This window comes from Manacus vitellinus, unplaced genomic scaffold (assembly GCF_001715985.3).
Source record: "Manacus vitellinus isolate BGI_N305 unplaced genomic scaffold, ASM171598v3 scaffold_15_pilon, whole genome shotgun sequence".
NCBI classification, from domain to species: Eukaryota; Metazoa; Chordata; class Aves; order Passeriformes; family Pipridae; genus Manacus; species Manacus vitellinus.
The window spans coordinates 13372534-13386713 of NW_021939122.1; the positions used below are offsets into that span (position 1 = coordinate 13372534).

General features: G+C 40.5%; 1 protein-coding gene across 1 annotated transcript in view; it reads left to right on the forward strand.

The window, feature by feature from the left end:
• SORCS3 (sortilin related VPS10 domain containing receptor 3) overlaps positions 1-14180 on the forward strand; it is a 196618-nt gene that overhangs the window by 149231 nt on the left and 33207 nt on the right. The window contains exons 15-17 of the mRNA XM_029958577.1: positions 8141-8258; positions 9750-9883; positions 13989-14102. Coding sequence (XP_029814437.1) covers positions 8141-8258; positions 9750-9883; positions 13989-14102 — 366 coding nt within the window. The remainder of the gene's footprint in view (positions 1-8140; positions 8259-9749; positions 9884-13988; positions 14103-14180) is intronic.

The window sequence follows — 14180 nt, forward strand, 5'->3', positions numbered from 1 at the left end:
CCAGCTCTTTGAATTTCTCTCGTGTGGAAAACCTCCATGTCATGACATTCAGTTTCACTTGGAAGTGGAAATAAACCACATCTTCAGATTTCATCTGCGTGAGAAGTTCTGTGAAATTCTTCTTTTGAGCCTTCTTGTTGAGAAAAAGAATATAGACCAAGATTTTCTTGAACAAATTTGCCCTCATGGAAGCTGCTGTCTGATCTTGCTATATTCTTGTTCATTTCACTACCGTTGTTTTTTCTCCCTCTGAATAGTAGCAGTGGAACAAGGCTTTATATCTGAGATGGTCTCTTTAGATGGTCTAAATTACACTAATTTGCACCATCTGAAAATCTAGATCCAAATGGATGGTATATTCTATTTGGAAGAAGATGCACCTCTTCTTTCTGGAAAAAAAAAAAAAAAGAAGCCAATTTACTTTTTTTTCAACCACAGACAGAAGTACAGCAGCCCTGAATCATCACCCATTGCCCTCAGGCTACTGCTCCTAGTTGACAGGTCAGCCCAAAGCAACTGAATTAAAAGCTCCAGAGCGGCTCTTAAAAACTGTATTTATTGTTTAGGAAAAGAATTAGACAGTGTTTTTTGTTGGCAATTGCCAGCTTTTCCAGTGTCATCTTTCATTTTTTATGTTTCCTTTGTTTCCAGTCTCTTACTCCCTGCATCATCTTGCCAGGCATAAGATAGCGTAATTCTCCCTCTTCCACTCTCCCTAATTGCTGATCTGTGTCTCTTTCAATTAAGTTCTACTTCCTTGTCTCAGTCCCTTTCCATCCAATTTCCATGTAACTAGCGACCTCCTTTAATGCTAATTCCATCTAAACCCTAATAAAAAAAATTGAGAGATTACACAGCCCATTTGGTTTCTCATAAGTCATGATTTATGTTTAATTCATGGGAAAATAGCTCCTCTCTCACGACCTATTTGTAAAATATGGCCCCACCAGCACAACTTGAAACTGTTCCATTGCTGTTTGTGTGGTTTTGGCCATAAGAGCTCAGCCATAGGAGCTAGTCTTACTTTACTGCTACTTTCTTACATGGAGGTGGCTTATATCTAGATTTCCTAACAGGCCCTTTTCTTTTGTGTGAAATTGTCAGCACTTTCCTTTATTGTGTGAAAAACTATAAATGTCAACAAAGAATGGAGGTACATTTAGATACCAAGACCTTCTGTAAGTGTTCCCTGAGCAAGCAGCTCTAGCGTTTTCCCCGAAAATGCAGGACCAGCCTGGATAGTAGGGAGAAAAATCCAAACCAAATCAAGGGAATGATGAACATGAAAGAACCTTGTACAGGAACGCAATAATTTCTTAACTAGAGCTAGTATATTTGGCTGAATCTTTACTGTTTCTTCCAGAGCATTCCCTTATCTCTAGTCCATGTTACCCAGCTCTCTGGATCAGAGGAAATAGGAGCACCCAGTATTCATGCCTTAGTCATGCTGAACTAATCAGAACATGGAGCACTGGGATACAAAGTACAGTAACCAATGGCAAACCACAACTCTGTTCTGGCTAGGCTTCTTATCTCCACCTCGGTGCTGGTTGTAGAAGTGCCTGCTCTGGCAGAAGAACTTTATTCCCCAAGCTTACCAAGATCCACAGGAGTGGAAATGCAGAGCTTAGACATATACAGGCTTTACCTGGCAACCTCTCAGGTCCATGTCTACACATCATGCCCAAAATGTTAAATGCCTTCAGAGTTCACGAGAGCAGACCAGCCAAATTTGAATAGATCTGGTCCTTGACTTTTGCACTGATGGGCCCAACCTGGTGCTGCATGGACATACCCTGGGTGCCTGTGTGTCAGCCTGTCTGATACTATCAAAGCTGTTTGTACAGAGGAACTCTCCAACTTGTGCTGTGCAACTACTTTTAGGGTGGGTTTGACCAAACACTGCTCATGAGACAGCATTGGTGATATTTCCTGGGAAGGTATGGTCTCCTTGGATATCTGGTTATCTGTTAAAATTGCAGCAGTAGCAACATGTGGTTCTGTCTGGCAGACTTAAAAGAGAATGAACACCTTCAGTTGTGGATTAACTACTCAATGCTCCTGGAGCTGTGATTGGCCAGATCTGTGACTCCCCCTGGTTTTGGTCAGAAAAAATCATCCTCTCCAGGGGACTAGAACAAAAAACCAGAACACATGCTTGTTTCCCTGCCAGGAAGTGATTCTTCCAGAGTGTGCTTCATGGCACTTCTTGGGTTCACCTATTAAATATCAGGTTTTGTCACTACCTGTTAGAGGCACAGATGTAAATAAAGAGGGATTTTAACTGAAATCAGATGGTGATCTTGCTGGACTCTGTCCCTTTCTACATTCCCCCAACAAAAGCACAGATTCAGGTCAGCTGAAGCATTTACTAATTTGGGTGATTTTACTATTGGGGATTTTTTGCTTGCGAAGACACTTCCTCTGCAATCATTTTTCTTTTACAATGAAAGGAAATAAAAATCAAGGTTAATTTCAAGCTTTTCTAAATGAAACAGTCTATTTTTGATGACACTGCAATTAGCTTTTCTCTCAGTATTATCAATTAAAGTATATATTTGGCTCTCTGTTGTTCTGGCTTTACTTTTCTGTTGATCCATCCATCTGTCTGCTTGTGTAGTTCATCTCAAAAGATGGTGTCAACTGAGTATATTATATTTTTTGCTTTTACTTTTAGATATTAAAAAATCCTTACAGTCTATCCTGTGGGGCCTAATCTTATTAAAATCTGGCTTCAGAGGTCCAAAGGGTATTTTGAGAAAAGCAAAAAAACGCCCAACCTTTTCATGTCTCTCGCCTTGTTGATGTCCAGTGAAGGGAAGATGCTTCAGAAAGGAGGGTACTTTTGATGTTTTGTGCAGTGAAGATTACCTTATCAGCTACTTCCTTCTATGGCATCTCTGGTCATCTGTTTCAATGATGGACACAGCTGAGTGCCGCAGGTGTTACACTCAAAGACAGTAGGATGATTAGTGAAGGTAAAAGTATTCCATCCGTATCCAGACCAGACCAGTCAAGTACATGCAGCTTCAGTGCTTGCTTGCTCCATGTAATGTCTTACTGGTTTACTTCAGAAATGATAGAAGGCAACTTGATTTAGGCATGAGAAGACATTTACATTTTCATGCTTGGGCAGCTCATCTGAAAGTGCCAGCAGGGATAGATCCAGACGGACACAGCTGATTCCCTTCCTGAGAGCAATACAGGAGCTATTACTTAAGATCTGTTTCTCAAACCTTAAGCAGGGATAGGGATTGAATCTATGGACCAGAGGTAGATGAATTGTTATCTTGTGACCCTCAATTAATTCTACTGACCTGTCAGAAATGAACAGTATTGAGTTACATAAAAAGCACAACTGTCAACGATGCAAGGAATGATAAGGTAAAAGCAATGCAATTTGAGAAGAGAGCACTGTATAAATGTAAAAAGCTTTTTAAAGGGCTTCTGTACAAGGTTATCAGGTCAATATATACTGCATTTGTAAGTTATTGTGTATTTAAAAAATTAATGAAAGATATAATTATAGCAGCATTACTAGTGACCTTTTCTAAAATGAGTCCGTCATGAATCTGTAGGCATTTCAGAAGTGTTTTCCGTGTTTCTAACAATTTTTCTCCAAATTAATGACATCCAGTCCTGGCAATAAAAGCCTTGCCCTATTTCTCCAAAGAAGGGCTTGGGAAACATTTTCTGATTTCTTAGCAATGATTCCACTGTGAGCTATGCACAGAACCAGTTGAGAGGATGCTGTCCTATTAGCTAAGATTTTATGTGGAGTTTCAACTGCTTACTTGAAGAGCTAGAACAAAACCTATCCAGGTTTTGTAGATTACTGTTCTATGGCTTAGGCTGGAGAACCTAGTCAGAAAACCTAAATACCTGTCTAAATACCATCTGGGCTCTTGTTCTTGCTTCTCAAGGACTTCCAGATCAGGCTGCTTATCTAGAAAAATCAAAATATAGTATTTTTTTGGCTTCCCAGAGTGGGACATTGAAAACCCAGCTCTCTTCTTTTGTCTTCTATCCTTTCAAGAAACAATTAAGAGCTTTCAGTTAGACCATGGTCGACAAAGTCATTGATAAAAACTTTGTAGTAGGTTATTTCCTTTTCCCCTGTATCATCTTGGTAGTTTATCTATATTTGTTAAAAGCATCTACCCCCCTAATTTAATGACCAGGCAAAGTAAATGAAAACAAAGGCACGTGGAAATTGGGTAAGATGAATGAGATGGTATCTTCAAAGCAACTTGAGGACTCACCAGTTGAGTAGGGAAAAAAACTCCCACCAATCTCTATTTGCATCTCTTTCCTTGGGACTTGCTTTGTTTATTTACACTGGATACAGAAACTGTTATGTAACAGCTGGAGCACTTAGTGCTAACAGTTATTGAGAGCCAAATACTAGCAATTTTAAAATGTTACAGCTCTTTTCTGTCTGTCTAACCCTCTCTGGGACCTGGCCACCCCGAGAAATACAGTGGGAAGATGTCATGTGCATACACCTTAGTCTCTATGGAAAAAGATCCAGTGATGTAGTTCACAAAACTGATGAAAGCAGAGTTCAGCTGCACTATCTGGTCATACTCAGTCAGAGTTTGTGCCCTTTGATGGTTTGTTTAGCCCATTTTAAATTTCACAAACAATGAAGGTTTCCATCACTTTCCAAGGAAAACTGTTTGAGACACTAGTGGAGCCCCACAGATAACAAAGATCTCTTTTCCATTCCTTACGTTTGCTTATAGCAACTCGTCGAAGTTTCAAATGCACAACAAAGTCATCATGAACTGTAACAACCTTCATCATGTTGGCTGGGCAATGAAACCATTCTGAAGGGGTCCAGGTGGCATTTAGTATTGGTGAGCAGTGCTCACACAGGGTGGAGGTGCTTGTTGGCTCCTCTGCAACTCTTATCTCTGAAGCCTGAGCCACAGTGATTGATTAGCCCTAAGGAGCTTTTGATTAGCAAGGGGAGGGTGGGGTGGGAACTCACTACTTTAGGAATCAGCTGACCCAGAACCATCTCTGCAGCACAGAGGAAAACATCCCTCTCTGTTCACACTCCTCTAATTACATTTAGTGTAGTATTGTTTCCATCTAAATTATAGCAATTATACACAAAGATCATCTTTGAAATCATTTAATTAAAGACTATCTAATGCTCTGTGCTTTTGGAATGCTAATATGCCGCTTTCCACTTAGGAAACTTTGAGGTTTTTTCATTAATTATCATGGAAGAATTTCAATGTCGGAGGTCTACCTTAGCTTATTTTAGTAGATTTAAAAATCAAGTAATTCTGACAATTTTTCAAAAGCAAAAAGAAACTTTTTGCTCTCCTGATGGACAGTTAGCTCAGGGTCAGTTTGAGGAACAAAATTTTCCTTGAGAAGCATTGACTGCCAAAGTGTTGGATTTCTCTGGCCCTTTTATCTTCTGTGTTCAGGGAAGTGTATGTGTTTGATCATGTTCTCTCCTCCTTTTGCTATATTTTTTTGTGTAATAAACACCCAAGTCAGATCTAAACTGGTATAAATCTGCCGGGTAAACGATTTCTGCCTGCTCCATTGCCGCTTTGCAGGAATGATGTTTCAGGATGTTTCAGTCATGCTTCACATCCAGCTCAGACAAGATTGTGCTGACAGCAGTTGTGGTGTAAGAGCTGATGGGACTTACCCAGTGCCAAGGAAAAGTGGGAAGGGGAACAGCAGTTAGAATTCCTATTTGAGCACAGTTTTGGAGGCTTTCCTCATCCTTCCTCCTGCGCTCTTTCGCTTTCTTCCCTTCTTCTCTCAACAAGTGCCCTGGCACCCCATACTGCTTTGTTTTCTGTGAGTTTCTCTTGGTCTAGGATGTGCCTTCTCTGCTGAGGAACAGGAGTTGCAGCTTCTTCTGTACCTTCACCTGAATGTCTTGGTATTTTGTGTCAGTAATACGTACAATTAGGACTACGCTGAGCATTATTCTGGAGAGCAGCAACAAGCTACCTAATAAACTCATTCAACCAGACAAGTCCTTCCCTACCTACTCACTTCTAACTGAATATTTATTTGGCACAGGTTCTTCTTGTATCCTCTCTCCTCCTTATCAGCTTTGTGGAGCTTGCCTCTGTGAGGCAGAACTTGGATACAGAAAGGTGTCCACAGCAAACCCAGAGCTCCAGACTCGCAGATATCACCCACCCACCTTTCTCTCCCTGATACCCATGAGCTGAGACAGGTCTGAGTGGGAGAACATGACTGATTCCTGGATGGTCTTTGTTTCACAAAGAACAGCACAATGCAGAGGAATTTTGATGAAGGTTACAGTCTACAGAAAGACTGAGGGCAGAGCAAAGCCAACACTCTGTATGATTACAGTGTTAACTAAGATGATCCAGAGTAAAGAATGGCATCACACTGGGGACACAGTGGGATCTGAATTGTGGTCAGTGTGTGGAAGTCTTCTCTTCTGTTTCTCCTTATTTCATAGGAAAATTTGTAAATCTTCTTTCTCCCTCTTTCTTTGTTACTCTGGAATAATTAAAACAACAAAAACTTTAGTCTCAGAAATGACTTGGGTGAAAATATAAATTGGTGAAAGATTTGGAATAATGAAAAAAATCATTCTCTACCCTCTAAATATTGCAATAATGCTGATGCAGTGACCTTTCTTGAGCGTCAGAAAAGATCTGGGTTGTGGTACATACAGAATTTTTTAAATCTGGGACTCGTGTTTTAGATGAAGTTTTAGGTTCTTTTATATATTCAAAATAGTCAAAACCTTGGCATGTTATAAGGACAAATCAACTTGATCTTTATCTGCTGATGTGTACTGAGATTTCCCCCTGCCGATGAGAAGCTGTAGTTTTATTAATGGCTTTTAAAGCCTGATTACCCATCCTAATCTCCTCATATTATACACTTCCTTGTAAATCCAGCTGCAGTGGATTGAAAAGTTCCTCTTTACTTAGAAAATCAGAGCGGACCAAGGAAATGGGAATCTGTTTTGATTGAAAACTGAGCACTCATGAAGATGGAGTCTTTTGACTGGGTGCCTAGTGCTAATTTATTAATTAAACCATGGGTTTGCTATGATTTTGCTTTCTTTGGTGAAGGTATGAGCTTTCAACATGTAGAATACCTGGTGGTACATTGGTGATGTGTGTCATCACTGCTCGTTGTTGCCTTGGTCCTTCCCTTCTGGGCACTTAAAAAATTACAAAGTTTTACCTGCATGTGAAGGAAGGTTGCATAGTTGAAATGGAATTTAGAGAGACCTGTGTTTGACAACCATCTCTGCTCCCAATGTTCTGGTCCAAGCTTGAGGAGAAGCCTCTGCTACAATTCAATTTTATATCATTCATCATTCTATTTGTAATAGATCTGTGCCTGAGTTTCAGATTACAGTCGGAGTCCTTCCCCTGTTTTTTGGGTACTGACTCTTCAGCTCCAGCTGCTCCCATATACTGACTTACTCAGTCTTGTGTTATACTAGATTTGTGTGAAAAATGTGTCATTTTCATCCTGAAAATGAACTTATTGCTTATTACTTAGATGAACCCTGGAGTGTGATCAGTGACTGCTGATGATGAGTGACCTACTCACAAGAGTTAAGAAAAAATTCTGCAGTGGTGATCATTTATAATTCCACTCCTACTAGCTGCAGTCAGCATTCTCTAAGAGGAAGGGACACTACTGTCTTTAGTCCATATCCCAAATGTTAATTTCTGGTGTTTCACAATTCATTAAGTAGTAAGTTTGTGAAACACATATGTTCAACAATAAAGAAACTGTGTTATTTAAGAAAGGCTTGATTTTGAGACAGCCAAACCCTTGATGTTAGACACATTGCTAGTGTCTAAACTAGTTGTTTAATGTTCTTGAGTGATATAAATATTAGACTAGGGTCCCATTGTGCCAGGTACTACAGTCATGGAAAGACCTTCCAAAAGAGGCTGTACGAGGTGTCAGGAAAAGGATAAACAATCTTAGGATGTCATAGGAACAGCAAAATGTTACTCATGACTGAATACCATTTTCTGGCATCAAGCTCCAAGGCTGTATTGGTTTCTGCAGCTGAGATTAATGAGACATTATTTGCTTAATGCAAGCGTGTCTGGCTGACTCTGGTTCTTTCCTTTTTTTTGTGTCCCATGCTCAGAGTTTTTGGGCACTTCAGTCTCCGTTCTGAGTGGCAGCTGGTCAAGGTGGATTACAAGTCTATCTTCAGCCGAAGGTGTAACAAAGATGACTATCAAACCTGGCATCTGCACAATCAGGTATTCCCACAATGTAGGGAGGGGTCGATGGGTGTCCCTTTTCCTGTACTCTGTGTTGCCTGGTAGGAATGCAGTTGTTATTTCCAGCAAAACATATGGATTTTCTTGCATCCCTTAAAGAATATGCATGAATAAACATGGGGCCAGTCTTCTGTGGGCAAGTTCAGGAGATTAACTTCTATTTTTATGAAAATAATCCATTCCAGCAGATGGATCTTTTTGGCCTCAGTGCTTAGGGCAATGTAAAACCTCACCTTGTGATTGAATTGTGGAAGATGTTGAACTCTTTGTAGCTCTATCCGTGACTCATGAAAATAATTTTGTTTTACTTTACCTCTATTTTCCCTACTCAAAAATGAAAATAAAAACATGTATTCATCCTGCAGGTCATGCAGGTGTCTATAAAACTCTGGGGAACTCTTGAATAAAAGACACCAAAGAAGGCCAAATTATTTCATTCTATTCAAGGATACGTGCTTTTCTTTTCATACACTCTGGCTTATTTTCCTACTGGATATATTTAGGTCCTGAAGTGACCAGAACTGAGAGGTCAATACCCTCTGCAGATTATTTATGGGCTACTTGCCACCAGCAGGATGTCCCACACCCTGCAGGGGAACATAACAAGGGCCAGAACCATTGGCACTGTGATATTCCTGAATGAAATACATGAATTAGAAATGAGCATTAATTTACAAGGATGTGTCAGATAACTGAAGTCATAGAATTGAATAAACGGAAATAATTTAAATGAAAGAAAAGGGAAGACACGTGTGTAACCAAGGGTATCATTGCTAATGGGAAAGAGAAATATTTCAATTAGGTGTTGTCTTTTTTTTCTTATTTCTATGCAGACAAATTATTTTTGCATCATAGAAAATTCTGTTTATAGCAACTCACCTAAATATCAAATGTTTCTTTTAGACTAGGTACTCCAGTAGTGTTCTTGAAAACCTTTGCATTCAAAAAGCCCAGCAAAACACACCATCAGAATTATTCAAGATCTATAACAAAGCCAGGTCTACTAAGGAAAGAGCAAGGGAGTCAAATCCTGTGTTCCACACCTAGATTTTGTCCCTGCCTTGGGTTTCAGGCTTGGACACTTCCTTCTGCAGAAGATTTTATCTGACATATGGAAGAAACCCTGGAGTGCACCCACATTGTCTTTTCAGGATAATTCATAGGACTCGATATTGGTGGATGCCTTCTGAAACATGGCATAAGTGGGTGTGATGGCTTGGGTATCCAGATATTTTGGGCACATTGTCATTAGCATCCCAACTCAGTGCTGAACACACTGCACTCATGAGTCCTCCCATGGTGACTTTTGATTTTGCAAAGACACAAAAGGGAGCTGGACTCTGTGCTTCCAACTCTCCCAGTGGTAAATGCTTGTTTTCATTGCCTTTTGCATCTTTTGACAAAATACTCCATTGAGGACACAGCTGCCACTACAAATCTCTTTCTTCTCTTGTTCCTTGGCTAATGAAGGGGGAGCCTTGTGTCATGGGAGAGAGGAAGATCTATAAAAAACGCAAGCCTGGAGCCCAGTGTTCCCTAAGTCAAGATTATTCCCAAACTGTGGTATCTGAACCGTGTGTCTGTGGTCAAGGAGACTTCGAGTGGTGAGTATATGTTTCTGGTGACTTTTTGCATGGGCTATTCTTGTAGTGGTCAAAATAATACCCAGACAGAAAACCTTGCAGAGAAACTGCATCTAATGCAGCTTTGCAGCTGTGACTGCACCATATAGCAGAGCTGTGACCCCCATACCTGTTGTGTGGAGGAGGTTCCCAAGCCTGGAATTCAAAAGCAAAAAATTGCAAGTACTGTTTGACGTTTTTGTCTGTCATTCTAGAAGAGTGACAATCAGGACTTCTCTGGTCCAAAGCATGTCCCTTTCAGGAGACAGAGGGAATTTCTCTGTCCTCACTTCCAAGGTCATTGAATACCTAGGGAGCAAGCTAGGAAAACATGCACATTTTTTTGTTATTCCTTTGAATTGCTGGGAACCATTTATTGCTTTTTAAAAATGTTTTATTGAGAAATTTCTGAAAGGGCTTCTGTGACGACTACAACCCACCCTTGTCAGATATAACTACTTGTTTTGCATAAATATTGATGTTTCTAACTTAACAGGGTCATAATTTTCAAATTGCTTTAAGGTCACTTTGAAAGCAGCTTAAAAATAAAACAGGGGGGAAATGAAACACTGTTTGATACTGCTTGACAATCAGAGAGAGGAGATGGGAGAATGCACAAGTCAGGATCTCTGCACAAGGAATTACTACATAGAACTTGTGATAGACAATATTTTAAAGATTTAAAACCGTCAATATCTGTCATGTTTGAGCTTAAATAATCAGAATATCGTTTAAATAGAATTCAGGATACCCTGAAAGCTGATCAGCTGAAAAAACATTTTAATTTTTATAGTAGTTTATCAGGATCAATGTCTGACTCAGTATTGGTATAATTTCCAAAAACTTCTCTTACCTTTGAATACCTTCTGAAGAGGTGTGAGATCTATACATTTATTTGGACTTAGGCCAGCTGAAACTCGTCGTTCTGTTTTGGAGCATGGACGTACTGAAATTTAGAAAAATTAAGAAAAGTGTTCTCTTGAATATCGTAGTAGTTTGGCTTTAAGAGAGGTTCAGGGATATAGAGCAGAGATTTTCATCTTATCTGGATGGATGTTTAATTTGTTCCTAATGCCAAAATTACATCTGAGACTCCTTAACTTGACTTGTGAGATCTTTCCCCTTTGTTATCGTCATGAGAACTTGCAGGACAAACTATCTTGCTCTACAGTATTTGCCCTTGGCAGTGGCATATGCCTCTGGGGTGAATCAAGAACCAATCTCTAGAGATACTTATGAGTTTACTTGGGTTTTTTTACCCTTACACTGCTTAATGCCTCATCGGCTTTCTATTTTCACAGTGAAGTTTGTCTTTTCCGAGCTGTAAGTGGAAAACTGTGGTAGCTAAATTGGACTTAAGTGCTGTTCTGCCTTGAAAAAGACCTGCATCAGAACACACCTTTTCAGTCAATTGGCGGATTTCTTGCTTGCATTCAGTATCATTTTTGCTTATCTTTCCTGCTAACATGAGAGAATATTGCTGTTAACCCTGTCAGTCCTGCAGAGAAAATGCAATTAGAGGACAGCAAGCTGGCTTTTGTTTCAGACCCTGCACTGCCAACAGAATTGTTAACTGGCTTCCAAATGCAGAATTGTTTTAGCTGGTGATGGAGAATCAGAAGAAAATGCTTCAGTTTAAGGGTGAGTTTTGATGCTAGTTGGCAGGGCTGACTGGAAGGTGTGGGGCAGTCAGTTTGGAGAAATTACTGGCAGTGCTGGAATTGGGGCACCAAGCTTGATTATCTGAAAAGTGATTTTCAGAGAAAAAGGTGAACCCATCTGCTCTGACTTGTGACTTCTAAAGGATGAGACAGTTATTTAAGCAGTGGCAAAATATGGGTTATTCTAGAATACATTTTAGATTCATCTACCTTCTTTGGGATGTCAGTATGAGAAATCCCTTTTCTCTGTGCTGACTAGAAGGTGGACAGGACAGTTGAAAGGAAAGCTCCTACTCTTTCACTTTAAGAATTTTCAAGAAAAATGTTTCCTTTTCAAGAAAAAAAAAAAGTCCACTCAGCCTTTTCTGGCTGGGTTCACAGTGTCCAGTTGTTCTTGAAAGCACTGACTGGTCTGTCTCTTGTGTTGCACTGAGCAGGTCCTGTGGAGTGTCAGGGAAAGCAGGAGGGTCAGCAGCTGGGGCTGTGTGACTGCACTGACCAGCAAGTCCCAACAGACAGGCCCTCTGCTTCCCCACTAAGTGGATTTGGAGGCTGGTGCTGGTCTTGGAGCATCCCAAGCTACTAGGTGTGATGATGCCTGACTTCAAGAGCCATGGAGATGGGACAAATGACTGCAGCAGCCCTATAGCAAGGCTGTGAGGGCTGTGCTCCCTCCCATTTGGTCACAGTGCCCTTGCCCCTCTCTGCCTCACGGTTGCAGTGCTGTTTTTTCCTATTAGATATAAGGCTGATTTAAAATTCAGGGGCATAAATTATGATCCAGGGCCCCAGTTCAACAAATCCTCATGAGTCAAGATCAGGGGTGACTCCTGCCAACCCTTGCAGTCATTTTCAAAAGCAAATCCTGGCCTTTTTCTGGCAGAAGGAACTCCAAAGTGTTATTAAAGCACTCGCTGATCTTTCTTTTCCCTCCTCCTGCTTCTTTATTTACTCTGTCAAGATAGCTTTCCTGACAAAGACAGCACAGCAGCTGGACTTGATTATTTCCTTAACTTATGCAAACCCTGGGGCTTATGAGAAGGAAGGTGGGCAGCATGCGAGGTTTTAATATACATTTACCAGAAGTTAATGAACAAGCACAGAACCTTGAGGGCACACAGCAATGTTGTCTTTAATTTTATTAAATATTTATGCAGCTCTTTTCTTCTCCTGGGCACAGTACAGCTCCTCCTGAATATTTTTAATTATCAAGTCCCTGCCAGGCATTTTTGACTGTGCAGGTCGGACCCACTGAGAATGATTAAATTGAATGTTGAGAGAAAGAGCATTAGGGAATCTCCAAACCTTTTAAAGTAGCTTGCAGAATTTTTGTCCTCCAAAAAAGGAACAGTAGCAGTCGGGGTCACTGGGGACATAGCACAATTTTGTTTCATCAAAGAACTTCCTAGAGTCTTTCTGTTGGCAGTTCAGACTCTGAATGGGGGAAGGATAAAACTCAGATTGTCCTAAAGGGCACAGAGATGTTTCAAGATAGTGGCTTCTGCAGTGTCTTTGTTTTCACTGAGGTTTAGTGTGTTGGCATTTGTTAACTTGCTTCAGGCAAAAATCCAGGATTTCTTTTTATTTGCCCTTTGAATCCAGACTATCAATAAAGGCTATGCATAGAAACCTGATCCAGAGCCTATTAAAAGTTATGGAAAGCTTTGGATTAATCCTATTGCTTCATCATTGTATTGGCACACAAAGACAGCTGTAAAAAGAAGTTTTGCATGTGGTTGTGTACACTTCCACTCTTAGGTGGTCCAAAGAACCATCAATACCCTAGATTTCCTTCCCTGTGTGACACAATACCATGTAATCCTTAGGCTACCATGTTGGCTGTGTTGTTTTAGTTCAGCATTAGAAAAACATCAGTGGTATTTTTCTCTCAGGCAAGTCATAGCTCAGTCAGGGAGCAGGGAGGTCATTAACATACATAAATATACATGCCATGGCTAGTTGTTCAGGAAATGCTCCTAGTATTTTATGTTCCTAGCCACTTCGTTGGGAAAAAGTGAAAAATTAGAATTAGTCTGGTTTGTTCTAAAAGCAAAGACTGCAAAAAGCAAGCAAACCAAAAGAACCCAAAAGTGAAATTTAAATTAGAGATTAATAGGAAAAGAAATTAACAATACAATTTTCTTTCTTAATCTCCATCCGTGTTTGGTTGTCAGATGAAGTGCAAATCCTTCAGTGCTCTGCAAGGTAAGTAGTTCTGGTGTTGTCAGATGTCATAGGCCTTCTGTGAATCATGTTCCTGCCTCTCAAACTAGTCCAGTACTTTGTTTCTGGATGTGCCCAATCCATGATGTCACGCCATCCAGCAGAGAACCACCAACACACATGTGCTTTGGGGATGTCACCTAAAACTCTGAGCTAAATCCAGTAGATGGGTACAGTGATGCACTCCTGACTTGTCTCCGTAGTGACTATGGGTATGAGAGGCACAGCAACAACCAGTGTATCCCAGCCTTCTGGTTCAGCCCATCCTCCCTGTCCAAGGATTGCAGCATTGGTCAGAACTACTGGAACAGCACTGGGTAAGTGAGTCTTGCAGTCCGTCTGGTTTCGGTGACTTTGCAGTACACAAAGAGAATCTGGATGGTTCTTCTTTCTCT